Here is a 27,510-nt window from a genome sequence, read left to right as displayed (position 1 = left end):
AAAATGCAACAAAAGTAGAATCTAGCTGTTGATATCCCCTGTCAGTATATAATAGTTCAACTTACCAATAACCTTTGGTGACTGATCACATAGATAGCCTGTTTCACGCACTCAAGTTTTGATAATTTGAATTATTGCACAAACAAGGTAACACTATGTGTGAACACATCTATAACTAAGAAGCACAAGGAATAGAGGTGTGTGAGAGTTTTTTTAGTGACATTCAGGTTAGGGCTAAAATTGTACCTTTCTTTCTGCTTTTTCTTTCTGTTTCTTTTTCCCATTTAGTTATTTAACTCTTATGTGCCTTTCAGCACTGAAACCCATGTTCTCTATTTCAAGAACAATTAATTCAACAGTGCATTTCTTCCTCTACTCTTGCAACAGTACATTTCTTCCTCTACTCTTGCAACTACTCTTCCTCTACTCTTTCCCTTTCATTGTGTAGAGACAGGATAGTTTGCTACTCATACTTGATTGGTGAAGAAAGATCCTAAGGACCACTAAGGGCATTTTTAAGGTGAAACCTCAGATATTTTAAAGGACAAATGCAATGAACGCATGTATCATACAGCTAATGTCTATCAGGATACTGTGATTGCAGGTAACCACCCTATTGAGCATGCATTTGGTGGCAAACCCAGGTTTGTCCCTGCATAATAAATGAGCTGCCTCTCAGGGGAAACTAGATGAAACGTTGGGAGTTTTGTGAATAGAGCTCTCAGCGTTTTTAAAAATTTGGTTATCAGGTGTTCAGAGGGCTGATTCTGATCAGGAGCATGGTGCAAAGAGGGAATGGGCATTAAGACTTTCCCTCCTTGCACCATTTTCCCAACCTGAAATGGCCTCAGGGAATCATTGGGGCTAACATATGGATATCATACCTGCATGCCCAAACATGGCTGATATTTGATTTGTAAAACTTAGGGGACTCTGTTCACACAACACCCAGCACTTGATATATCCCTTAGTCACAGCAGATTGACCCCCGCATAATGCAAAGTTTACAGTCCTATGGACTGTAAACCCCATTGCACTGAATCTGTAGGACTGGGCTGCAGTTTCTAGAATAAGGGAAGCCATTCCATGCCTTCTCCTTATGTATGTCAGCCCGAGTGAATACCATTGGAATGTACTTACCCAGACCATGTTTTGTTATTTCATAGGTGATCTGAATGAACTAAATGAAGTGATCCATCATCATGTTCCTGAAGCAAAGCTAATTGAAAGCATTGGCCAGGAGCTTGTTTACCTTCTGCCTAATAAGGATTTTAAGCAACGAGCCTACGCCAGTCTTTTCAGAGAATTGGAAGAAACCCTGGCTGATGTTGGACTCAGCAGTTTTGGCATTTCAGACACGCCACTTGAAGAGGTCATTAACCTTTAGACACCCCCCCCAAAAAAATCTTTTCCTTCATAATTTCGAGTGAATATTTATACCCAAATGGTGTAATGCTCATCAAGCCTGTGTTTGAATTCCTAAGGAGACAGCAGTCCTAATCCTTTTGGATTCATAGAGAACAGAAAGGGCAATATATTTCACTGTTCCATAATAAATATTTACAAACAGGGACCAATGAGGAACTCACTGGGGGAAGGAAGCTGCCATTGCTACCTCCCCATGGTTGCTCCCATTCGCCCAACTTCTTTCCCTGGCAGGGGCTGGGGCAGCATGTAGAAAAGGGAGGACAGAGAGAGGAGTGCCATGTGCTTGATCACATTCTGTTCTGTCCAGGGGTGGGGAAGAAAGGGAAAAGCAACAGCAGCACCTCTGCTTCCTCCCAAATGCAGCTGCTTGCTGCCTTGGCAGGGTCAGCAGCTGTGGAAGGAAAGGCAGCACCCCTACCTTAGCACCCTGCCCACCAAACACCACCACCACTTGCAATCTCTGCCTCCTAGAAGTCTGCCCCCTTCCCTGTGATATTGAGGGCAGCTGAGCACTGTGTCAGTGTTTGGGCTATGAGGGGAATCCCTGGCTGTCCAGGCTCCCTCCCATCCTAAGCAAATTGCCAGTGCTCAGTGCCTGCTGCTTTCTTTTCCCAGCTGTCTTCCCCCTATGCCTTCAAATACATCTGAGGGGTCAGAGCATCATGAGATCTCAGTTTTCTTTACTTTTTAAGGATTTTAAATCCCCCTGCCTGCCTTTTAAAACAGTCTTCAGATTTTTCTGCAAACCTGAGGGTTGTCCCAGAAAAATCTCCCCTATCTGTATATACCCTAATTTTGTAGATTTATTGTTCTGCGTTTTTGTAGAATTTCATCCATTGGTGTATATAAGTAATACCAGGTACTACTTGTAGGTTAAGGAGTAAGAGGCCTAACAGCACAATTTCTTCCCCTTTATTTGTTCTCCCTTTTTTTCCTCTTCCCTCCCTCTAGCAAATCTGGTTTATGTTAATTGGTAACAAATAAATGGGCAATATATGGGTATTATACCTGGGCAGGGGGAAATGATATATTGAGAGTCTCATAAGTGCCCCATCCCCAATAGTCTAATGCATCTCTCTTGCAGGTTTTCTTGAAGGTTACAGCTGAAACACAAAATGCAGGTAAATGCTCCATGATCCAAACTAAATATTATGCTAAACATCTGCCTCTGAAAGTAATGGTCAGTCATTCTAGTTTCCCCATTCCAATAGAATGTTCCCATATCCTGACATAATGTTCTGTTCTTTTGCCTGTGCTCCATGTCATTGGTTGCCACTGATTGGGGTGGGAGCGAGGAAGCAAGGGGACTTTGTGATATCAGGATCTGAGCAAGTTTTAGAAGTTCCTGGAAAGGGCAGGGACTAGAGACATGCAGCTGTCATTTTTGACAGTAGCCACTGATTTGTTGTAACTTCTAGTCTGATAGATTGTGTTGTGTCTTCCTTGGATAGTTCTCCATAACAGCTGTGCTGATGATAATTCATGTGACTATCACTGCACTCCTGTACAGAGTTACCTCAGTCTAAGCCCATTGGAATCAACAGATGTAGACTGGAGAAACTAACTTTGGATCAAATTGGGTGCTTCTGCTGAACATGCTTCTTTGAGAGATGGATTTCAATAAGAAGAACAGTGATTCATTTGACTGGATCATGCCCCTCTTATTAAAAGGGGATTAGACAGATTCATGTAGGATGGGTCCATCAATGACTACCTAGCCATAGTGACTAAAGGGAACTTCCACATAAAGAGATAGCAAATCTCAATATCAACGCCAGAGGCAAAATCAGGGCTCTATGGCCTGTTTGTGGGCCCTCCAGGGAAACTGGCTGACCACTGTGAAAAATGATGCTGGACCAGATGTACCACTATCATCTTAGTTGGTAAGCAATGTGGAGTTGATTTCCAGAGGCATCTATGAGGGGGAAAAAGAGAGAGTGAGTGTGTGTTTTATGTAGATGTGTATGCAATGATTCAGAAGTACTATCAGGTAATTGGAAATATATAACTATTATTATTACATTGTGCCAAGCATTTTATATGCATTATTTCAGCTATCCTTGCTACAGAACAACAACAACACGAAGGCCAGTATTATCATCAGGTGGGGAGCTGAGGCTGAGATGGGTATCCTCCTCCAAACCCCTAGTGACTTCATTATCTTAGCTGAGATCTTAACGGCAGGCTTCCCAGCTTGTTATCTTCATCACAGCACTGCTCTAATGTTGGTGACGATTTGGAGGTTTGACAGATTGAAGGAAGTGAGAGCTTTCCAACAGAAAGCCATCTACTGTCCAGTGGAGTTCATTTCAGACAAGATCAGCTCCTGGCCCTAGTAGCACAAGTGGCTGCTTGGGGTGCCATGATGTGTGTGTGGGTTCATCACGCCTGTGGCCTGCAGGGTTTCAGCTGCCATCCTATGTGGCTGTTACTTCCCTCCTCTGGCTGTAACTAGAGGACTCAACCTTGGCTATCTTTGGAAAGCTCAACCTCATCCTGATCATTAGGGGACGGTTGGAGCTTTCCAAAGTTAACAAGTCTGATTATGGTCAGGGAGGGGACAAAGAGCAGGGGAGAGCAGGCTACAGATTCAGACTTTCAAATGTGCAGCACTTTTGTTTCTTACCCCCAGCGCACCCACCCTATCCATGCTTCTGTTACTGTCTTGCGCCTAACTGGGTACAGCACAGGAGGTGGAACATTTGGCATGGCTGAATGACCTGAGCCAGCCCTGAGGCCAAGTTTTGCACAGGCTGTGACCAGGCAGTGATTGTCAATTACAAGCAAGGGAGGCAGGCTTTAGGCTTTGGGGGAGTTAGACCAGCCCAGCTTTGTTGTTGCGTGAAGTGATATGCAACATGCATACAATGAAAGGATTGAACAAAGATACTAGCCCTGTACACACAACCTCTCTACATGTTGAATGAACCCACTGAGAGGGAGAGTGGGCGCAAGCATGGTGGCCCCTGCCCTCCTCCACATAATTGCCAGAGGAAATGGCTGCACATATGCTCCCTCCCTGGGATTGGCAACGTTCAGGAAGTGGCAGCCCTATCACGGGGAGAGAGCATATGCACGGATACTTCCTCCAAGTGTTCATGCTATGCTGATGATCTGGCGATCTCATGGAGATGGGGTGGGGGGCAGGTTGAGTCAGTGTGTGGAGTGGGGTTGTGTGTAGAGAGCTGGTATTTACACTGTACACTTGTATCTTCCCAGGCCTGCTTTTTCCATGTTGCTGCTGTTATCAAGTTAGCACCAACAAGTAAATTCAAAACCTACACCTTTAGTGCAATGTGCTGTTTTAAATAACCCAGTATTTTAAAATAATTTATCAGGTGCTCAAGGGCCTGATTCTGATTGGGATTGTGGCATGAAGGAAGGGGACCTTTCCTAAACTGAAATGGCCCTGGGAAATTGTTTTTCACCTTGTTATGCAAACATACCAATATTGATATGGGTACTGATACAAATGCTAATCTGTTTACTCGGGGGGGCATTTTTGGTCAGGACAACAGCATGTGGGAAAGGCTTCAACCCGTCTCCCCATCGTAGTCCTGATCAGAATCAGGTCTCTACTTGGCTTATAATTGAATTATAAAAACACTGTGATTGTTTTCACAGAACTCTTGTCTCATTTGGCCTTTATGTGGTTGCACTTCTCATTCCCATTCCTTCCTCCCACTGGGAGAGGAGACAGCAACAATCACTGCCAGGCAGTCTCCAATGAGGGCAGGCTTAGGGGGCACGTGAAGCTGCCTTGTACTGAATCAGACCATTGATCTTTCAAGGTCAGAATTGTCTGCTCGGAATGGCGGTGGCTCCCTAGGGTCTTAGGCAGAGGTCTTTCACATCACCTGCTACTTGATTCTTTTAACTGAAGATGCCAGTGATTGAACCTAGGACCTTCTGCATGCATGCAAAACAGATGGTCTGCCACTGAACTACAGCCCTCCCCTCCTATTTAAATATGGGGAAGGGCCGTAGCTCAGTGGTAGAGCATCTGCTTGGCATGCAGAAGATCCCAGGTTCAATCCCCAGCAACTCCAGTTAAAGGGACTAGACAAGTAGGTGATGGGAAAGACCCCTGTCTGAGACCCTGGAGAGCCGCTGTTGGTCTGAGTAGACAATACTGACTTTGATGGGCCAAGGGTCTGATTCAGTATAAGGCAGCTTCATGTGTTCATACATGCACAGGGAAGCCAGGCAGCTGTTTTAACTATGGCCTCAGATTGTAATGAAAACCCAGATTTAAGGTACCATATTTTTCCGTGCATAAGATGCCCCCATGTATAAGATGACCCCTATTGTCGGGTGGTGTGGGCAGCAACCGGTTGGAACGCCGGCTGCCAGCTGGCCAGGGCAACTGGCCTCTTTCGTCGCTCGCTCTCTTCCCCGCCCGACAGCTGACGGGCAGGGAAGAGAGCAAGCAAGAGGCCGGTGGCTGTGGTCGGCCGGCATCCGGCGTTCAAACCAGTCACCGCCCACCCCACCTGTCAGCTGTCGGGTGAGGTTGGTGGCGACTGGTTTGAATGCTGGACATTGGCCGGCCAGGGCCACCGGCCTCTTTTGCGGCTCACGAGAGCGAGTAAGAGGCTGGTCACCCTGGCCTGCCGGTGTCCAGTGCTCAAACCGGTCGCTGCTCACCCTGCCCTACAGCTGACAGGCGGGGCCAGCGGCAGCGTCTTCAGGCTGGGCTTCCGTGTATAAGATGACCCCCAATTTTGGACCAATTTTTTAAAGAAAAAAAATCGTCTTATACACGGAAAATACAGTAGTTGTGGAGAAAAAGCTCACCAACTGGTCAGAAATGAGGATCCTGGACAAAATTAGTAAGCATATGCTTTCTGCTAGACCTGCAAATATTCCTTGATCTCTGTTGCATTGTTATATATAATATGTAGTTTAGGGGAAATATGCATTTTCTAGAAATCTAAAACCTAATGACACACACAATGCCATAAGAAGCAGCATTGTTGGCAGTAGCATTCAGTCGGTCCTGAAAGGGACTAATGGGCTTAGTCGTTCTGATTCCCAAACCTAGGAGCCACACATGAGAATGATCCCACAGCTGAAAAAGCGAACACTGGACAAGAAGAGGAAGCCCAGCAAGCTCCTCTGGCAACCAATGGTGCTTCTCGAACCCCTGTGGCTCCAAAACAAGACAGGAGTGAAGACAAAGGATCCAGGAAGAATAAAGGTTGCCGACTTATCCTTCAGCAGATCAGAGCACTTCTCATCAAACGATTTCACCACAGCACCCGTAGCCTGAAAGACTTTTTTGCTCAGGTACATACTTATTAGTTATAGTTGCTGACAGTTTGATGACAGCGAGGTGTAATCGTTCTGGAAAAGTGCCTCTCTGTGTCACAGACCCAACTGTCCCTGTTCTCTGCCTGAATCATCTGATGGACCACTTCCATTTTCCATGACCTAAGGGCATTCATTTTGTCACAAATCAAGTTGTGTTTGCTTATAGACAGGGTAGGCAACCTTTTGCCTGAGTTCCAAAAAGCCTGCAGCATCTACCTGTGAAAACAAACAGAAAGGGTAGAGATGAGGGCTGGGTTTAGTCAGATGCACTGTTACCAAGATCAGCTCCATTGGCACTGCCAGCATCTCAGGGACTCACCTCAGTCCCCTTGGGTGGAGAAATGACTCTGCATTGCAAGCAAGAATGCTCATCACTTTTAGTTGTTGTTATTGTCATTGGTTTTTCCGCCCAATAAATTTTTTAAAAAAGAGTGCTCATCCCAAGGGGTATGGGTTACCTATCCTAATATAAGATTAAACTACAAGATCTTGGGCCCAAACGAGACTTGACATCTATCATGTCTCTGCCACAGGGCCTGCATATGTAGCCCCCAGTGGGGCAAACAACAATTTGTTGGGATCATTTTAAGTCGAGAAAACAGCATGGGGGCAAGGCTGATGCCCCTCCTCCTCTCATATAGCGGCCCTGATCTGAATTGGGCCCCTTCGGCACTTTGGAATGGAAATGCCACAGGAAACCTGCAGAGGCAATGTGACTGCCAGTCCCCTTGGTAGACACACGGTAGATGTCACATCTATTTCAGACCTTAGTACATAACCATCGAGTTGATTCTGTATAGGGTACACCTTATTGTTAAGGACTGTAGTCTCCTGCAATCAAGAAAGCAAGAGAAGAGGAAATCCTAATTCTGCACCCTAATTATTATAGGTGGGGAATGAGGAGCAAAATAGCTCATGAAGTTCTACTCCTCGGGCACTGGAAATTCCATACCGATCATCTGTGCCTACTGGCCATTAGGAGACACTGCCTTTTTACTTTTCATCACCTAGGGAAGAGGCTTCTTTTTAGTATAAAATCTGAGATTCTAAGGATTTTGAGCTTATAGCAGATTTGACACTAGAAGTTCGTGCTGTGTGTATGTGTGTGTGTGTGTATGATCTGAATGGTACACACAGATTCTGCTGCATGCTGCAAGTGGCTGATATTTTTCATGTTGCCTGCAGATTGTTCTCCCGGCTGGTTTTGTGCTGCTGTCTCTGGTCCTTACGGTCCTCGTCCCACCATTTGGAGAATACCCTAGTTTAACTCTCCACCCCTGGATCTATGGACACCAGTTCATGTTCTTCAGGTCAGAACGCGTAGATATTCAAAGTAGACATTCCTTGCTAATATCTTTTTCCATAGCATTTTGTGATGATATTGCTGAGTTGGCTTTAGTTTTCTCTTGCTTTACTCCAAAATAAACCAAGTGTGGCTGATTTCAGTCGGTGCCCGTGAATTAGTTCCCAGGTTTTTTTCAAACTGTGAGGACCTTCTATTCCCAGCTTAAATTTTGCATTTTCCTTTTGCCTAGGTAGTATAATGTTCAAGAAGTAAAATTAGCCATGACATTTTCTGGAAGCCTAATAGAATTGTTGCTAGAATAGTGAAGATCCTTTAGCTCTTGTGTATGAGATTTATGATCTGAGCCAAATTATTTAGCTTCAGTCCTGCTGTATCAGACCAAAGCTTCATCTATACCAGCATCTTTTCCCCCCTTCCAGCAGCAGATCTCCCCTTGCTGCTCTTAGCAGCTATCATTCAGATTTGTACTGCCATCATGGCCAATATGCACTGATGGACCTGTCCTCTATTATTTGTCTGATTTGACATAATAGCCATTAAAATATCTTATGGCGTTGAGTCCCACAAGTGGGCTTCTTGCCCAATCATTCATACTGCATTTCCAAAGTTGAAATTGTGTGAACCAGCCCCTGATACAGAGCTACATGAAAAGACAAAGGCAACTAGTTAAACAGGAGAGAAGGATTGCCAAGATTTTTTTAAAAGGAATTCTATAACAGTTGGGATGTATTTGACATTTTTAAAACTGTCCTCATAGCAAAAAATGCATGTCTGTATCTGCATGATGCGTTACTTGCTTCATTTGGAAATCAGTGCCTTGGTCATGGGCAAATATGCCATTCTGTGGCCTTCTTGCAATCCTTGTATGCCTTGTCTTATTATGGGCAATGGATACTTAGCTTCTGCTATGACTCCACTCTGTCTGTGCAATCATCTCATTTTTGTTTTGCGCCTGTGCTGCTTCTGTAGTTCAGTATCGCTTTATAGCCTAAATCTCATCCAATCTCATTAGCAATGAGCGACCTGGAAGTGAGCAGATGGTTTCTCTTACTGACGCCTTCCTTAAAAAACCAGGATTTGGAAATCGCTGTTTGAAGAAAGAACCCCTTCAGTGAGTCACTTTGTTTTCTTTTTAGGGTAGCACCACAGAGGGGGGAGGGATGCATGGCTCAGTGGTAGAGCATCTGTTTGGTATGCAGAAGGTCCAAGGTTCAGTCCCCGTTGTGTCTGAAAAAAGAATCATGTACTAAGTGATGAGAAAGACCTCTGCCTGAGACCCTGAAGAGCCACTGCCAGTCAGAGTGGGCAGTACTGGTCTTGATGGACCAGTGGCCTGACTTGGTATAAGGCAGATTTACGTGTTCATTGATAGGTCTTGAAACAGGAGTGAATAGTCTTTCCCAGCACATTAAAACCTTGAATAATTGTTTTTCCAGTATCATGCAGCAAGCCAATGGCAAAAAAAGAAATATGAAATCTGGTCTCCTACTGGTTTTCCATTACCCTACCTATTGTACCACTCTGCCTCTTTGAGTTTCTATAGCAACACAATCTAGGTTTAATAGCAACTCCAGTGTTTCTACCACCAGGCAGTAGTGGTAAGAAAATACTTAGAACAAGCCATACTGTTATAAATATACAGGGAAAGACAATGCTTATACTGCTTGACAGGAAATCTGAGTTTACCCTACAGGACACAAAAACCCACACCCACTCCTGGTCCCAGTTAGGTAGTCCAATTTGCTGTGTGGCAACAAACAAAGCACTTGAGCTGTGTGAGACTCTTTGGTAGTGTCCTCTAGATATACCCAAACTGGTTTAATACTGGGTCCATCACCGCATGTAAACCCAATTCATTCTATGAGGGGCCCTAAGGAGCTTTAATAAGAGCCCCGTGGCGCAGAGTGTTAAGCTGCAGTACTGCAGTCCCAGGCTCTGCTCACGACCTGAGTTCGATCCCGAAGGAAGTTGGTTTCGGGTAGCTGGCTCAAGGTTGACTCAGCCTTCCATCCTTCCGAGGTCGGTGAAATGAGTACCCAGCTTGCTGGGGGTAATGGGAAGATGACTGGGGAATGCACTGGCAAACCACCCGCAAAACAAAGTCTGCCTTAGAAACGTCGGGATGTGACGTCACCCCATGGGTCAGGAATGACCCGGTGCTTGCACAGGGGACCTTTACCTTTTAAGGAGCTTTAATGGAGCATTATTAGTGTGGGTGTTCGCCACGACACCCCCCTTGTGGTAGCAGGCCCACACCTACCGACCCCAGCAGGCTTTGCCACATCTTTGGCTTAGATGGGGAGAGGGGAGATCTGCCAGGCTGCCTCCGTCCTCTCCCATGGGTGCTTCAAGACAAAGCACTCGCACCTGCAGTCTGGTCTCCTCCCCGGCCTCAGAGGGAGCTCTGCTTTATATAGGGGTGGTTCCACCCCTCACCCGTCCCACCACCTCCTGACTCCACCTCCTTCCCGAGGGTATATTGAGCCCGCTGAGCCAGGCTCTGCCTTTCACATGGATGGGCCCTCCCTGCCTGTCTCCCCAATGCTGCATCCTGCTCTCCCGGTGGCTTCCAACTGGGGGTGTTTGTGGCTTTGTGGCAGCTTGTGGCTGTGGCTGTTTAAGCAGCCATTCTGCCTCCCAACAGAGCGTGGGAGTGAGCGTCAGCGTCCTGAGGCGGTGGGACGAGGTTGGTGGCCTCCATATCATCGTCAGGTACTTCTGGCGGTGTGGTTTGGCCAGCTGCCTCTGCCCGAGCCGCTCCTCTCTGCCTTCTGCCCGGGTGAGTCAGGGCGGGGGTTGGCGGCCCTGTCAGGGCTGTGTGTCCTGAGTCCTAAGCGTGCAGGAGAACCTGGCAACTTGGAACAATTAGCATCTTCACCAAATTAAAAACACAATCAATCTTTACAAGAGGATTCATGACCGTTAAATGGTATAAAAATTTATAAAACATGCGCAGGAGCAATCTTTGTTACCTGCCTGTAAGTAAGGATGGTAGTTTTTCTGATGGATCAAGCTTAGTTTGTGTTTGTGGTCTGTTTGGGAGCCACTCATTTTAACTGTGGACACTTTAATGAAGGTGAGTTATGTAAGTACAGTATAATTCTGGGGATCCACCATGAGCAATATGATAACAATTGTTTTTCTCTGTATCCTTATACAGGAACTATACTTGCATTAAAGCATCAGCGGCTTGGATGACGCCAGCTGTTCCTCATAACGTTTCTGTCCTTTTTCGCACCAACGAGTGGAGTCCTGACAACCCCTCCCCCTCTTGCCAGTGCAGCACAGAGGAGAAACTCATTATGCTACCTGAGTGCCCATTAGGAGCTGGAGGACTTCCTCCCCCACAGGTACTGTGCAATGTTTGGATGCCATGGCCTGAAATGCTGTGGTTGCTGTCAAATTGGTTTGCTAATTGATGTCGAATTTGGAATATTTTGAAGAAGACTGTGTTCATAGGGGACAGATAAGAAGAATGAATGGGGAGAGTAACAGTAGAGAAACACAGGCCAGTGACTAACTCCCATGACCCCTGAATTTCTCTTGGAGGCTCCTCTCCTGAGTGCATGCAGATGTCTTTTAGCCCTTTCTTCATGAAAATTAAAGCACAGATTTGCAAGAAGCTAGAATTCTGCAGTATGCAGCATAACATACATGGGCATGTGGAATAGCCAGGCCACTGATAGGGAGGAGTACATCACAATCAAAGTGTCCATGCATGCCAAAGACAGGCCTGTTGAGTTTCACTACAATAGCTTCTTGGTCAAAGAATAAAATGGGCAGCCCAATCCTAAGGGGAGGGTACTTACACTGTGCTTGGGGACAGTGTAGCCGCACTGCCTCCTGAGCAGCTTGCTGCGGCGCAGAAGTTAAAAGAAAAGAAAATCCCTCCAAGTCTCATGAAACTCCTCCATAGAGTTTCACAGGGCTATGCCTGTCTCTTTGCAGGCATACCTCTGCGGCAGCATAAAGGGCATTCCTGGGCCAAAGGAACGCCCCAAGAAAACCCCTACTGATGCCAGCTCAAGGCCTTGTGCTGGGAAAACACTGCCAGCGAGGCAGCCCCGGCGCCCAAGCCTCACGCTGCCACACAGCTCCCCTACACCAGCGTAAGTGCCCCAGCACCGGCATCCATGCCCACTTAGCCAGTATGAGTGGCACTTACACTGGTGTAGGGGTCTTGCCACCTCCTCAGCAGCTTCGTGCCCCCCCCTTTCAGGATTGCTCGGTTAATGGTTCTCCAATGTCATCATTGTACAAAATAAAGAACCGCACTGTTTGAACTAGGGCTGTGTTGGCGAACCTATGGCACGCGTGCCACTTCCGGCACGCGAAGTCCTCTCTGCCGGCACGCGCGGTTCCTCCAAGCTGCTCCCCCGGATGGGGGAGGCTGTAGCCAAGGGGTGGGGAACCTCCGACATCATTGGCAGGGAACAGAAGCCGAGCGCCCACACTCGGCATGGCCAGCGTCTTCTCCAGCGCCCTTTGGGCCTGTGCGGGCGGCGGGGCGTGCAGTCCTATTCCACCTTTGAAGTGCCCACAAGCCATCCTCCAAACACCTTTCCATTTGTCTTGATATGTAGAGAGAAAACACTAAGGAACTAGTTGCCAATCTCCAGGTACTAGCTGGAGATCTCCTGCTATTACAAGTGATCTCCAACCAGTAGAGATCAGTTCCCCTGGAAAAAATTGCCACTTTGGCAGTTGGACTTTATGGCACTGAAGTCCTTCCCCAAACCCCTTCCTCCTCAGGTGCCACCCTAAAAACCTCCCACTCATGGCAAAGAGGAACTTGGCAACCCTAGCATCTGCCTCTGGGCCCCCTCTAGGGGTGGTATTCAGGTTAAATTGCCACATTGGCACTCGGCAATAAATAAGTGGGTTTTGGGTTGCAGATTGGGCACTCGGTCTCTAAAAGGTTCGCCATCACTGAACTAGGGTTCCAGTTCTGGGTTGGGAAATACCTGGCAATTTTGGAGGTGGAGCTTGGGGTGGGAGGAGTTTGGGGAGGAGCAGGATCTCAGTATGGTATAATGCCATAGAATCCACTCTCCAAAGCAATAATTTTCTACAGGGGAACTGATCTCTGTCGACTGGAGATCAGTTCTAATTCCGGGAGATCTCCAGCCTCATTTGGAGGATGGCAACCCTAGTTTGAACCCTCAATGCAGCAGAGGCAAACTAGGCCAGGGAACTAAGTAGATCAGTGGAAACAAGAGGAAAAGCAGAACTGCATAGTTTTGGTCCATTTTAGTGGCTACTAAAAACAGGCACCCAGTTACAGTGGTGAAAGTAAGCCTGTATGGAACATTGGTAAGAAAGTGGCTGAAGTTTCACCCCTGCTCAATTACATTTTGTTTCTTAGCCTTCGTGCCATGTTATAATTTTCTCTATAGCAGTAGCAAAATATTACTTACAAAAGAGAATTGTCAAAAGTTTGCGTTTTTGTTCCAGTTCCTAGGGCTCATCAAAATGATATCACAGGGCATTTGCTGAGCTAGCCTAACCGTGCACCACAATCACTTGCCTCCGCAGTCCTTCTCACCACCTGCACATTTACCGTACTGCTTAACAAGTAGCAAAGTGCCCTATTATTTACGGGTTTTTAATTAAGGCTGCAGAGTTAATTAATGCCTGCAGCCAAATCAATGACATAGCCATTTTACAGATGCAATCAGATTTCTCTGTTGGTTTCTTTGACAAAAAGCAAACGCAGTTGGGTTGTTCAGTCTGGGTTTGATATATTTCCATTGTGCCTCTGCTTTCAAATTTCATATCAGCATAGGAGATGAGGTACACAGAGCCATATTCTTCCTTTCTTCTTGTTCTTTTCAAACAAGTGGGTTTCATTTAGATTTGCTACAAACTTTAGGAGTGCTTATGAGAATGCTGTTGAACTTCTTGAAAGAAAACAGGATAAACTTGGAAGAAAATGAGCTGAGTATTCAGTCCTACTTTGTGCAACAAGCTAATGGAATGGACTTTTAAAAATGAATTTGCTACAGTGTGCCAATGAAATGCAACTTGGACCTTGGAGTTCTGAGTTCAAATTCATTCTCAACTTTTATGGATTCACTGGAAAATATTTGGGATGTATTGTTAGCTTTTTGGCTCTATTTCCTCTGTCTAGTAAATTGGAATAAAGATGATGTTCCTCACAGAGTTACTGTAGGGATGAGCAAGACAACTGTCTTGATATTAAGACTGCCAAAAGGCCTGGAGTAAAATGTCCTGGCCCTTTAATAAGGGCTTAATGTGTGAAAATGCACAGCTGAAGCTTTTCTGAGCATAGAGATAAATAACATCCTGTTGTGTGTGTGTGTTAAGTGCCGTCAAGTCGTTTCCGACTCATGGCGACCCTATGAATCAATGTCCTCCAAAGTGTCCTATCCTTAACAGCCTTGCTCAGTTCTTGCAAATTGAGGGCCGTGGCTTCCTTTATAGACATCTCTTGTTGGGTCTTCCTTTTTTCCTGCTGCCTTCAACTTTTTCTAGCATGATTGTCTTTTCCAGTGACTTTTGTCTTCTCATAGTATGTCAAAGTACGATAGCCTCAGTTTAGTCATTTTAGCTTCTAGGGTCAGTTCAGGCTTGATTTGATCTAAAACCCACTGATTTGGGTTTTTTTTTTGGCGGTCCAGGGTATCCATAACACTCTCCTCCAACACCACATTTCAAAGGAATCTACTTTCTTCCTATCCGCTTTCTTCATTGTCCAGCTCTCGCACCCATACATATTAATAGGGAATATGATGGCATGTATTAACCTGATCTTTGTTGCCAGTGACACATCCTTACACTTAAGAATCCTTTCTAGCTCCTTCATGGCTGCCTTTCCCAGTCTCAATCTCCTTCTGATTTCTTGGCTGCAGTCTCCCTTTTGGTTGATGATGGAACCAAGGAATAGAAACTCTTCAACAATTTCAATTTCCTCATTGTCAGCCTTAAAGTTGTGTAATTCTCCTGTAGTCATTACTTTTGTCTTCTTGATGTTCAGCTGCAGTCCTGCTTTGGCACTTTCTCTTTTAACTTTCAGCAGTAGTTGTTTCAAGTCTTCGCTATTTTCTGCCAGTAATGTAGTATCATCGGCATATCTCAAATTGTTAATGTTCCTCCCCCCAATTTTCACTCCACCTTCCTCTAAATCTAATCCAGCTTTCCCAATGATATGTTCTGCATACAGATTGAAGAGGTAGGGAGATAAAATACATCCTTGTCCAACACCTTTGCCAATTGGAAACCATTCTGTTTCTTCATATTGTCCAGAATACAGGTTGCGCATCAAAACGATCAGATGTTGTGGCACACCCATTTCCTTTAAAACCAGCCACAGCTTTTCATGATCCACACAGTCAAAAGCTTTGCTGTAATCTATGAAACACAAGCTGATTTTCTTCTGAAATTCTTTCGTATGCTCCACTAACCAACGTAAATTTGCAATATGGTCTCTAGAGCCTCTTCCTCTTCTGAATCCAGCTTGTACATCAGGCATTTCTTGTTCCATATATGGTAACAGTCTTTGTTGTAGGATTTTGAGCATCACTTTACTTGCATGAGAAATTAATGCGATGGTCTGATAGTTGCTGCAATCTTTGACATCTCCTTTCTTGGGAATAGGGATGTAAACTGATCGTTTCCAGTCTGTGGGCCATTGTTTTGTTTTCCATATTTGTTGGCATATTCTTGTCAAGATTTTAATGGACTCCGTTTCTGTGGCTTGGAACCGCTCTATAGATATCCCATCTGCTCCTGGTGCTTTGTTTCTCCCAATTGCTCTCAGTGCAGCTTTCACTTCACTTTCTAATACTGTAGGTTCTTCTTCAAAAGATTCTTCTTGGAAGGTATCTGTCATCCTTTCATCTCTTCTGTATAGCTCTTCAGTGTATTGTTCCCATCTTTTCTTTATTTTGTCCTGTTCAGTTAGTGTATTTCCATGTAGATCGTTCAGCATGCCTAGCCGTGCTTTAAATTTCCCTTTGATTTCTTGGATCTTGTGGAACAGATCCCTTGTTCTTCCTTTTTTGTTGTTCTCTTCTATTTCTTTACACTGGTTATTAAATTCTCTTTGTTTCTACGTGCAAGTTGCTGGAATGCTACACTTAGACTTTTTATTCTGTTTCTGTCATCTTTTACTTTTGCTTCTTGTCTATCCTTAGCAATTTTAAGAGTTTCCTCAGTCATCCATTGAGGCTTTCATTTCTTTTGGCTACAGGAATAGTCTTTGTACATTCTTCCTTTATAATATCTCTAGTTTCCATGCATAGTTCTTCTGGTTTATTTGAACTAAGTAGTTCAAATCTGTTCTTTACATGGTCTTTAAACTCTTCAGGGATGTTGCTTAGATTGTATTTTGGCACTACGAATGCTCTGGTATTTTTCTTCAGCTTTATCTTGATTTTCAATATTAACAATTAATGATCTGTACCGCAGTCGGCTCCTGGTCTTGTTTTGGCCGAGAGAATAGAGCTTCTCCATCTTCTGCTTCCAATTATGTAATCTATTTGATTTCTATACTGGCCATCTGGTGATGTCCATGTATACAATCATCTATTTGGTTGCCTGAAACGTGTTTGCAATAAACAAATTGTTGTCTTCACAGAATTCTATGAGTCGTTCTCCTGCTTCATTCCGTGCTCCTAGCCCAAATCTGCCAACAACATTTGATTCTGCTTTGTTTCTTACTTTTGCATTCCAGTCACCTAAGATTAACAGCACATCTTGTTTAGGTGTGTGATCAATTTCTTCCTGAACACTTGCATAAAAACTTTCAGTGTCTTCCTCTTCAGCATCTGTAGTTGGGGCATAAACTTGAATGATGGTTACGTTGATAGGCTTTCCCTGAAGTCTGATTGATATTATTTGGTCAGTCTTTGCATTATAGCTCGTGATTGCCTTTGCTACATCTTGCCTCACTATTAACGCAACTCCATTTCTTCTGTTTTTGTCATTCCCTGAGTAAAACACTTTGTAATTTTCTGATTGAAAATGTCCTAATCCAGTCCACTTTAGTTCACTTACTCCCAGGATTGAAATGTCTAAACGTTCCATTTCTTGTTTTACAATTTCAAGCTTTCCTTGATGCATGCTTCTCACATTCCATGTTCCTATTATATGCGACGAACAGCTTTGGACTTTCCTTTTGCATCCATTCACGTCAACCACTGAACGTCCTTTCGGCTTTAGTCCAGTCGCGTCATTAAGAACAGCACTACTCATACTTGTCCTCCACTCTGCCTCAGTAGCTGGCCTGGGGGGTCTCATCTTCCAGCACTATATCTTTTTTCATTTTGGATTGTCTCATCATAGGGTTTTCAAGGTAAAGGTTGGTCAGAAGTGGTTTACCAGTGCCTTCTTCTGAGCAGTACTAACCAGGGTTAGCTGTAGTGGCACTGCCGTTGTCTACGAAAGATCGTCCGCCAATGTCACCTTCCACTACTGCTGCTGCCCAGTAGCTAGCCTTCAAGGATTCCTCTGCCCTCATCACCATTGGAACTGCCTGTTCTCTTCTGCAGATGTGGCTATTGATCCCTTAAGGGGGTGGATGCATCTTCGTCTGGTGTCTCAGCTGTGACCATTCCGTCTTGGGCGACTCTGCTGGGAGTCTCGTCTCTTGTCAGAGTCTAGACCCCATACGGTATTGCTCCCAGCTTTGCTGACACACACAAACCCCCTCACCACATTGTTTTTTGTTTTTTTTTTAGATTTTTATTTATATGGTTGGAAGGGTACAGGGAAAAAAAAGGGAGGGGTAAAGCGTTATATTTATAAAAACAATTCAGCATTAGAAAATAAACTCAGTTGTATATAACAAAACATTATTGGTCAATTGTGATATATTATAAAACATTTTCTATGTTAAAAGTAATTGCAAAATATCATTCAGTTATTCTACTTGTGTCATATTAATGTTCTATTGTGTGAAAATCCGGAATTTACTTAACAGTTAGTTAAGACATATAAAATAAAACATATCTTATTATAAAAAGTTAAGCCAGCGTACTTCATTCAATTAGTTGCAATTCATATAGGTATAGAATGACGCCCACTTATCATCAAATTGCTCTGTAGATTCACTAAACTTTAAATTTAACTCGAAAGTCATCTTAGCCATACTGGCATATTCCAACAGTTTTTCTTTCCAGTCTTCTATTTCGGGTATGTGAGTTTGTTTCCAAGTTCTTGCCAGAACTATTCTGGCTGCGGTTGTAGCATATTTGAAAACATCCTGGCATTTCAAAGGCAGATTTGGTGGCACTATACTAAGTAAGTAAAATTTAGAATCAAATGTTATCTTGGTATCTAACATCAGCTGAAGTTCACGATGAATTCTTTTCCAATATATTTGTAGTTTTGGACATGTCCACCAAACATGGAAGTAGGAGCCATCTGTGTCTTGACATTTCCAGCTGGCGCCTCTTTTTCCGGAAGTGGTCATCTGGGAAAGCATATTGGGAGGCAAATACCATCTATAAAATGTCTTATACCAATTTTCTTTCACTTCTTGGCACACAGTATATTTCATTTCAGAAGTGCAGAGTTTTTCCCATAAATCCATATTGATCATTTCTCCAAAGTTTTGCATCCATTTTATCATATTGATTTTCACTTGTTCTTCTTCTGTATCGTATTTCAAAAGAAGCTTATAAATTTTTCCTAATAAATGAGAGTCATTTTTGGATATTATCTGCTCAAATTCTGTTAGTTCACGAAATGGCCGGGGGTATAAACAATCTTTTTGTAAGTTAGACCTCAGTTGTAAATAGGTCAGCCAATTCAATTTTTGAAATTTTTCTTGAAGTTTAATCAGGCTCTTAAATTCTCCTGTGGGCTCTATCATTTGATTGTAGGTAAAGTGAACACCCAGTTTCAGTGTGACGTTATCATGATAAGCTTCGATTGGCGACATTATAGATGGTGGAGAAGGACTTATTCTCTTTTTGTATTTTTTCCACACTTTCAATAACGCTATTTTAACATCGCAATCTTCTGGTGCTTTGTCTTTTTGAATTTTTGTTGTAGAATCCCTCACCACGTTAAAGTGTGCATCCAAAAGGGGGAACATCCTGTTAAGCCTCTATTAAAGGTACTGGACACTTTTTCTCCAGGCAGTGGCGGCAACCCTAATCGATACTGAATTATTCTGAAGCAGAGATTCATTTGCTAATACACTGGGATCATGGTGGGCAGTTGCTAGACTGGGCATTATGATTTCATTATCTGCTTCAGTAGAAAACAAGGAAGTGCCAGAAAACGCACCCCTTGGGAGATGATAGAATTCTTACAAGAAAACCATCAGGTATGGTGGCTGGCCACCTCAACTTTCTCTTGGTGGTGGTGGAAAGTGCTGTCCAGTCACAGCTGACTTATGGCAACCTCGTAGGGTTTTCAGGGCAAGAGACATTCGGAGGTGGCTTGCCATTGCCTACCTCCGTGTGAACTGAGAGAGTTCTGAGAGAACTGTGACTCACCCAAGGTTACCCAGCAGGCTTCATGTGGAGGAGTGGGGAATTGAACCCAGTTCTCCAGATCAGAGTCCGTCATCTTAACCACTACTAGGGTTGCCAACCTCCAGGCAATAACTGAGGATCTCCTGCTATTACAACTGATCTCCAGCTGATAGAGAACAGTTCTCCTGGAGAAAATGGCCACTTTGGCGATTGGACTCTATGGCATTCCCTCCCCTTCCCAAACCCTGCCCTCCTCAGGCTCCACCCCCAAAACCTCCCGCCAGTGGCAAAGAGGGACGTGGCAACTCTAACCAGTACACTACGCTGACACTCTATCTTTCTCTTAAGGGGGTTAATGCTGCCACTCTGTGGTCAAATTCACACACTACATTAACATTTTTCATAAGGTCATTTTTAGCTGATGAATAGTTTCTGTGCATATTACTGTGCCCTACAATTACAAAAGTGTTTTTATAAGCATGGCTACCAGCCATGAGACACTCATTGCTTGGGTTTTGAGTGTCAGTTGCAAAGCTCAATAAAGCTTAAAAATTGGTTGGCAGCCCCCAGTGAAAGTGACCTGGCTTAAGGTTCTCTACAGAATCAGAAGAGCATGCCTATTCTATTAGGTGCTGTGGAACACAGGCAGGATAATGCTGCTGCAGTTGTCTTGCTTATGGGCTTCCTAGAGGAACCTGGTTGGCCACTGTGTGAACAGACTGCTGGACTTGATGGACCTTGGTCTGATCCAGCATGGCTTTTCTTATGTTCTTAAGGTTGCAAATCTCTGTTGTTTTATTTGATTTGAACTCAGGCCATGGGGAAAGTCCAGTGGTTTCTACTGAAACTCTTAAGTGGAGACAGGACACTTCTCCGGTTTCAGCAGGATAGCAATTTCTCACTTAAAACAGAATTGTAAAAAGATAATTTTTAAATCATGCAGCCTTTTCCTGTCTGTGCCTTTCTGAACTGCTAAATTCTGATCATGAAAGTGAATGACTGAAAAAAAATTAATTGTATGTTTCTTTGACTTTCAGAGAGTTCAGCGTACCACGGACATTCTTCAGGATCTCACTCACCGAAACATTTCTGATTTTCTGGTGAAAACCTATCCCAGCCTCATAAGAAGCAGGTTTGCATCTTCCAGTTTAATTAAAGAGCCATTCAAATCTATGTCAGTTCACAGTCTGAACAGAATCTTGAAATGGTCTGTTCTGAATATGAAACCTACTGCTCAGTTCTGCATTCATTAGTACAGTGAATGAAAACACTGCTAATTGGCTATAGCAAAAACATTGCACAGCCCTTTGGTCTTTCTTATGGTGTTTTTCAGGTAATTGGCACTTATGAAGTATTTTGCAGGTAATCGGCACTTGGAATCAGCATCAGATATCCAGATGTTCAGGATACTAGCTGACCTCCCAAGAGGAACACTGCTGTTCCACATAGGTTAGCATTGTGCTTGAGGTGCATTCATTAATGAGTTTCCTGGTGCCCATTTGCTTCTCCCCCAAAGCCAAGAGTCAATCCATGCTTTCTTCCGCCTCACTGGAGCAAAAAGAACCCGGGAGGCATCACTTTTCCACCTGCAGGGAGCATCTGTTCAAAAACAGCTGCCTTCATCCTAGAAGGATGCTTGGCATGCAATTGCCCAGCATGTGATTGCTGGGCTGAATGGGGCAAGTAATTTTGTGGTAATGCTCATTCTCAAAATTACAAAAATGTTTTCAGACTTAATAAGATTAGGGATCCCTGGGTTAGCTGGATTAGAATAGGTAGTACAACATGCTGAAAAGCGATCAAAGCTTGAAACATGAGAAGATAAACTTTTGTTACATTTCCTGGTTGTTGTTTTTTTTGCTATCATCACTACTCAGAATGGCATCTAGAAGCATCAAGTGCTAAGCAGAATTTTCTGTTTCCTGCTGCTTAATTAAACTCAAAGATCGGCACATTTGTTTTTCTGTATTACATTTGGAGAGGGAGGCATGTGCATAGTGTTGTGAAAGAAGCACCATGTGTCCAAGCATCATGAGAGCCAGCGTGGTGTAGTGGTTAAGAGCAGTGGTTTAGAGCAGTGGACTCTAATCTGGAGAACCGGGTTTGATTCCCCACTCCTCCACATGAGTGGTGGACGCTAATCTGGTGAACCTGGTTGGTTTCCCCCCCTCCTACACATGAAGCCAGCTGGGTGACCTTTGGCTAGTCACAGCTCTCTTAGAGCTCTCTCAACCCCACCTACCTCACAGGGTGTCTGTTGTGGGGAGGGGGAGGGAAGGTAATTTTAAACTGGGTTGATTCTTCCTTAAGTGGCAGAGAAAGTCGGCATATAAAGAAACCAACTTTTCTTCTTCACACTGCTGACTACAAGTTCATTGCACCTGGTTTTTTTAAAAATCTGCCATACCTTAGTAGGCCTTTGGTTTGAATACATGTTGAACTTGTTGCATGATTTGTATGTATTTGGTTCTGCATCATAAACTGATAATAATCTCTTCTTACCAGTGAATGTGTTGGGATGTGTTGGGGATGACACCTGCTATCCCTGCTTTCATCCTTCACATGTTCATTTGATCTTCTGTACAGAGTTTATGTGCTACAAATTGTACACACATTATGTTCTCCCTGCATGCTCAGCAGGGTATTGGATCATGCAGAGAGAGAGCCCACATGGGCTGTGTACAAAAAAAGGTCACCATAAGCAGGTGGATACTGAAAGCAGGTACAAACCCAGCCTTCCACCCCATCTCCCCCTTGCATTCACTAGTCATATGAATAGGACTTAAAATTCTTGTACTGTATAATTCCTTAAATCTCTTGGTCAGCAAAAATAAATAAACACAACATCCCTGGATGCAGTTGATTCAGCAGTTCCCTTTGACATAGACATAGACTGTTGTATCTGAAAGAACCAGAGTTGGTTTGGAAGGATAAAGAACATTGTGATGTTAATGTTTTCTTTTCTGTGCTGCAGTCTGAAGAGCAAATACTGGGTTAACGAGCAAAGGTAGGATGACACTGTTCTTACATGCTGTAGATCTTCTGCTGAATTTTGGAGTGTAAAGACTTGGTCTCAAATGAAGAAGTAATGAGTGATTGATAGCATGATATGGCTGGTCAGTTAGTGTTCTGTCAAAGATTATAGGTGATGGGCTACAGGTAGCTCCTGCAGCATTATTTATTTATACCCAGCCTTTCCTTGTGGTTCAAGGTGGCTTACAATAATAGTTTAAAAACTTTTCCAGTTAAAACCAAAAGAAAATCGCAAAAAAAAAACCCAAATTCTTAGCATTAGCATTCCTAATCTCCTCTTGACAAGTGCCCTAGAATAAAATACTAGCATGATCAAAGGCAATTACATTCATTCATAAATTATAAAATCTACTATTGTGCAATTTTAGTGAAAATAGAATATTACATTAGTATTTTTCTTAGAGGAACACATCCAATGTTTCTGATAACATAGTATAATTTGTCACAACACTCCTTATTCACTGTTGAAATACTTTTAAAATGAAATTGTCATTCTTATACTTTTTACTGCAGAAATTGGAAAATCTGTAGCAGTGAATTCTTATAGCCACATCCTTACATGATAGAATCATATTATTCTGTAACAACACAACACAAGCCTTTATTGGCATACTATTATTATTCTGTAAGATATTTTCATGTCACCAAGTTTTTTCGACCCTTGATTACTGTTCCATACATATTCAGTTATGCAGAAATTAATCTTGAGATCTCTGGAGACAAAAAAAATTACTTAGATCAATATAAATAAAATAAGTATACTTGTGGCAGGCTTCTGCTTTCTTTCTTTAGTACAGGCACACTTATTCCTGAATGAGTGCTTAATATGTTCATAATTTCTTAAAAGAGTAGTGTAGTACTCCATAATTGATGAATGACAATGTGGTCTTGTTTTTAGATATGGAGGAATTTCCATTGGAGGAAAACTCTCAGTCCTTCATGTCACTGGAGAGCAAATCATTGGCTTTCTCAGAGACCTTGGTCAAATGATGAACATAAAAGCGGTAAGCCAAGATTGTTCACGAAAGACAGATCCATCATTGACAACTAGCCATGATGACTAAAGGGAACCACCATGTCCAGTGAACCTTTGAATACCAGTGCTGGGGGTGGGGGCAACATCAGACTTTGCCTCTGGGCCCTGTTTGTTGGCTCACCAGAGGCTGGTTGGCCACATGTGAAACAGGATGCTGGACTAGATGGGCCACTGGTGTGATTCCGCTGGGCTCCTCTTCTGTTCTTGAGCTCACTGTCAAATGTTGTTTTGTGGGAGGGGACTCTAAGCAATTTTTTCACACTAGCGTTACTGACTTACTTATGTTCATACGACATTTTAGTCTTTGCTTTTTGCTATTTAGGGGGAAGCATCAATAGCTGTTGCTGAAGAAATGTCAGATTTTCTAAAACACATGGAAACCGAAGACAATATTAAGGTATTAAGAACTATTTTTCTTATGTTTTTGAAGCCAAGCATCCTGCAGAACCTGTTTGATAAGAGACAATAGCAAGAGAGAGAGAAATGCGCACCTCAATTGCTATATTGTATTGTCTTCAACTAAAACACCCATCCTTTGTTTGGGAGATATGAACAAGGATGGCACATATCATTGACAGGACAGTGATAAGAGATGAAATACGACAACTCTATTAGAATCTCTGCAAGTTTTTTTTTTTAATGAGCTCTGGTAGCATGTGTCCACTACACTGAAAATAAGGATAAACTCTGCCTTTCTACAGACTGAATAGACCCATAATGTTCTTCCTAGCTTGTCTGGGATAATTTTGTATGCATGTTGTCCCTTTTTCATTTCAGATATTTTAGAACATGTGAAGATACTGCAATATACACTGCATATATCTCTAAGTACTTTTCCACTTATACAGCCATACAAACAAGAAATAACTGAAAGCTGAAATAAGCAGGCATTGTGTGTGCCATAGATCAAGTTGCTAATGTGTTTTATTGCACTTCTAGGTATGGTTTAACAACAAGGGATGGCATGCCATGGTCAGTTTTCTGAATATTGCCAACAATGCAGTCCTACGAGCCAATCTCCATAAAAGCAAGGACCCTGTGGAATATGGGATAACTGCCATCAATCACCCCTTGAATCTCACTAAGGAGCAGCTCTCTGAAGTCACTGTGTAAGCAACACAAGTTTGCCCCTCTATTTTCTAGGTATAATTAAGGTATATTGTTTGTGCTTTAGCCTCATCTATTCTATTCACTTTTGCTAACCTTGAGTGATGGGTTTGCTTTTTGAGGGATAGGTTTGTGTCTTTCACTTGGCAGCTTAATTGTGGAGCAAAATGTCTTGAGTTTTAAGTTTCTAAGGGGTAGAACTAACATTACAATGTAAACACCAGTTTTCCTCCTAAGGCAGTGGCTAGAAGGGATACTTGTAGACGAGAAATGGTGCCAAACTTGTCTCCCCTACAAATGTCCCCCATCCTGGACAATTTCTAATTTTTTTCCTCACCATGCTCCAAACCCAGAAATTATCCCAGCTGAGAGATTTATGTTACTTACCTTTCTTGCTCATGGACTGTTCCTTCTCCTTCTGCTTTATCTGTTGTAGGCTGACCACTTCGGTAGATGCTCTTGTTTCCATCTGTGTGATTTTTGCCATGTCCTTCATCCCAGCAAGCTTCACTTTATACCTGATCCAAGAACGAGTGACAAAAGCCAAGCACCTCCAGTTTGTCAGTGGTGTGAGCCCTGGCATCTACTGGCTCACCAATTTCCTTTGGGACATAGTGAGTAGGCTGTAGATGTGATACAGGAAAATATCATATGTTGTTGGGCTGAATCCAACACATTCTGTAAAGCCTCATCATAAAACCTCACCAGAATGGTTTGTACCAACAGATTCCCCAGCTTTTTTTAGTTAAGTGTGTGTGTGTGTGTGTGTGTATAAAAGTGCCATCAAGTTGCAGCCAACTTATGGTAACCCAGTAGGGTTTTCCAGGCAAGAGACTAACAGAGGTGGTTTGCTATTGCCTTCCTCTGTGTAGCGACCCTGGTATTCCTTGGTGGTCTCCCATCCAAGTACTAACCAGGACCAACCCTTCTTAGCTTCTGAGATCTGAAGAGATTAGGCTAGCCTCATCCCTGTGACCTGTAATTTATCTTGAAGCAATATAGCCGCCTTCTTGCACTTTACACAGATGAACATACAAAGCTGCCTTGGGCCATCTAATCCACATCTCCAATGGGCAGTGGCTGTCCAGCTGTCAGGTCTTTAACTGGAGATGGCAGGAACTGAACATGCACTCAATTGCTTCCCCTATTTTACAGTGCCATTTTTCCTCCATGACTTACCCAAGTCTCTTTGTGCCTCCTCAAGAATCTACATTCTTCAAAACTTCATGTATTCCATTCTGGACAAAACATGTTAATAGGACTATTTCTTGCTAAGGTTTATTTCCTAGGTTGCTTTCTAATTCATTTTAAGAGGGGCTAGTTACAAATGTGTTATTTTATTTGGGTATGGTCATAGCTTAAGGCAAAATATTTTGGAGAAGAAGGATAGAAGTATTTTAAATAAATAAATACCTTAACTCGATCATCTTCTTTCTCCCAAAGCTGGTGATTGAATGTTAACTACAGTTTCATAAAAGATTAGTAGTTCTTTTGCTGTTTCTTTCTCCATGCTAATGACTCATTTCTCAGAAGTGAGAAATATGGAATTGGATCCAGCTACCTTTTTCACTCAATCTTATGTATTTCCCCAGCTTGTTACAACCCCCACAAAAGTCACATACCTTTTGTCCACCATGCCCCATGATCCCCAGCACTTCCTCTTTGCTGGCCAAAGATGACCTTTTCCTTTGTGCAGGGCCCCCCAAAACCTCAAAACCTGATCTTGTAGGTAACTTTCAGGTTTCTCCATGGGCAAACCATGCTACATGTCATACATCCTGAAAAATACTAGAAAAAATATGGTTCCTAGTGAATTCAAACTTGATTTTCATTGGCCTTTCCCTTTTCTTTCCCTTTTCTGTGCTAGGTGAATTATACTGTGAGTGCTGCCCTAGTAGTGGCAATATTCATTGGTTTCAAAAAGAAAGCTTACACATCGCCAGACAACCTCCCTGCCCTTATAGCTTTGCTACTTCTATATGGGTAAGTAATCTAGATGTTTCCTTTTTCTTTCTACTAAGGCCATTATACAGGCTATGATTTACATGCCTTGAACATTAGTGATTTGTGTTGTGTGGAGGTTCAGAAAAAGACAAGACTCATGAGAATAACACAGAATTGCAATTCAGGAATGCCTCAGACCAAAACTATATGGGACATACAAATGTTATCAAAAATCTCTGCATTGTGTCAATCAAATGGTGTGGCCTGGAGGATTCCGAACTGATACCAATCACACTTAATTGCAGACAACTGTGGCACAATTACATCAATAACTATCTCCTGCCACCTAGCTCAGATAAATGATGTGGAGAAGATACCTTGGGTATGGCAGACCAATAGTTGTTCAATCACCATAGGCAACATTGACATGTTCATGCTGTTGGGTTTATGTATTCATGTATTGATTAAATTCTTCTTCATCTGAAAGAAATCAGTAAAACAGAATGCTAAAGTGAGGAAGCATGGGTCAATGCACTAGGAGAAATAAAGCCAGATGAATGATACTTTCTCACCTATTTTGACATTCTTAAGTGAAAGTTTATACCATCTCAACCCCACTTTGGTCATCACAGGAAAACAATGCAGGAAATACTGACTTTTCCCCCTGACGTTTGCCTACAGATGGGCCATAATTCCAATGATGTACCCAGCATCGTACTTCTTCAGTATTCCCAGCACCGCCTACGTTGCCTTGTCTTGCATTAACCTCTTCATTGGTATCAACAGTAGTGCCATTACATTTATTCTGGAGCTCTTTGAAAACAATCCAGTAAGTGATTCTTTTTCATAGGGTTTATCATCATAAGAGTACTCTACTTTTAGTCACAATCCAGAGA

At 43.1% G+C, this 27,510-nt stretch overlaps 1 protein-coding gene across 1 annotated transcript in view; it reads left to right on the top strand.

The window, feature by feature from the left end:
* ABCA4 (ATP binding cassette subfamily A member 4) overlaps window positions 1-27,510 on the top strand; it is a 169,267-nt gene that overhangs the window by 118,062 nt on the left and 23,695 nt on the right. The window contains exons 25-39 of the mRNA XM_056844136.1: window positions 1,167-1,372; window positions 2,513-2,549; window positions 5,225-5,245; window positions 6,476-6,717; window positions 7,927-8,051; window positions 9,060-9,158; window positions 11,208-11,397; window positions 20,532-20,626; window positions 22,469-22,501; window positions 23,426-23,531; window positions 23,886-23,960; window positions 24,503-24,672; window positions 25,107-25,284; window positions 26,538-26,653; window positions 27,296-27,443. Coding sequence (XP_056700114.1) covers window positions 1,167-1,372; window positions 2,513-2,549; window positions 5,225-5,245; window positions 6,476-6,717; window positions 7,927-8,051; window positions 9,060-9,158; window positions 11,208-11,397; window positions 20,532-20,626; window positions 22,469-22,501; window positions 23,426-23,531; window positions 23,886-23,960; window positions 24,503-24,672; window positions 25,107-25,284; window positions 26,538-26,653; window positions 27,296-27,443 — 1,841 coding nt within the window. The remainder of the gene's footprint in view (window positions 1-1,166; window positions 1,373-2,512; window positions 2,550-5,224; window positions 5,246-6,475; window positions 6,718-7,926; window positions 8,052-9,059; window positions 9,159-11,207; window positions 11,398-20,531; window positions 20,627-22,468; window positions 22,502-23,425; window positions 23,532-23,885; window positions 23,961-24,502; window positions 24,673-25,106; window positions 25,285-26,537; window positions 26,654-27,295; window positions 27,444-27,510) is intronic.

The sequence above is a fragment of the Euleptes europaea genome, chromosome 2 (genome assembly GCF_029931775.1).
Source record: "Euleptes europaea isolate rEulEur1 chromosome 2, rEulEur1.hap1, whole genome shotgun sequence".
Classification (NCBI taxonomy): Eukaryota; Metazoa; Chordata; class Lepidosauria; order Squamata; family Sphaerodactylidae; genus Euleptes; species Euleptes europaea.
The sequence above is the reverse complement of the archived record's forward strand: the minus strand, read 5'-3'. Positions and strand labels throughout refer to the sequence as shown.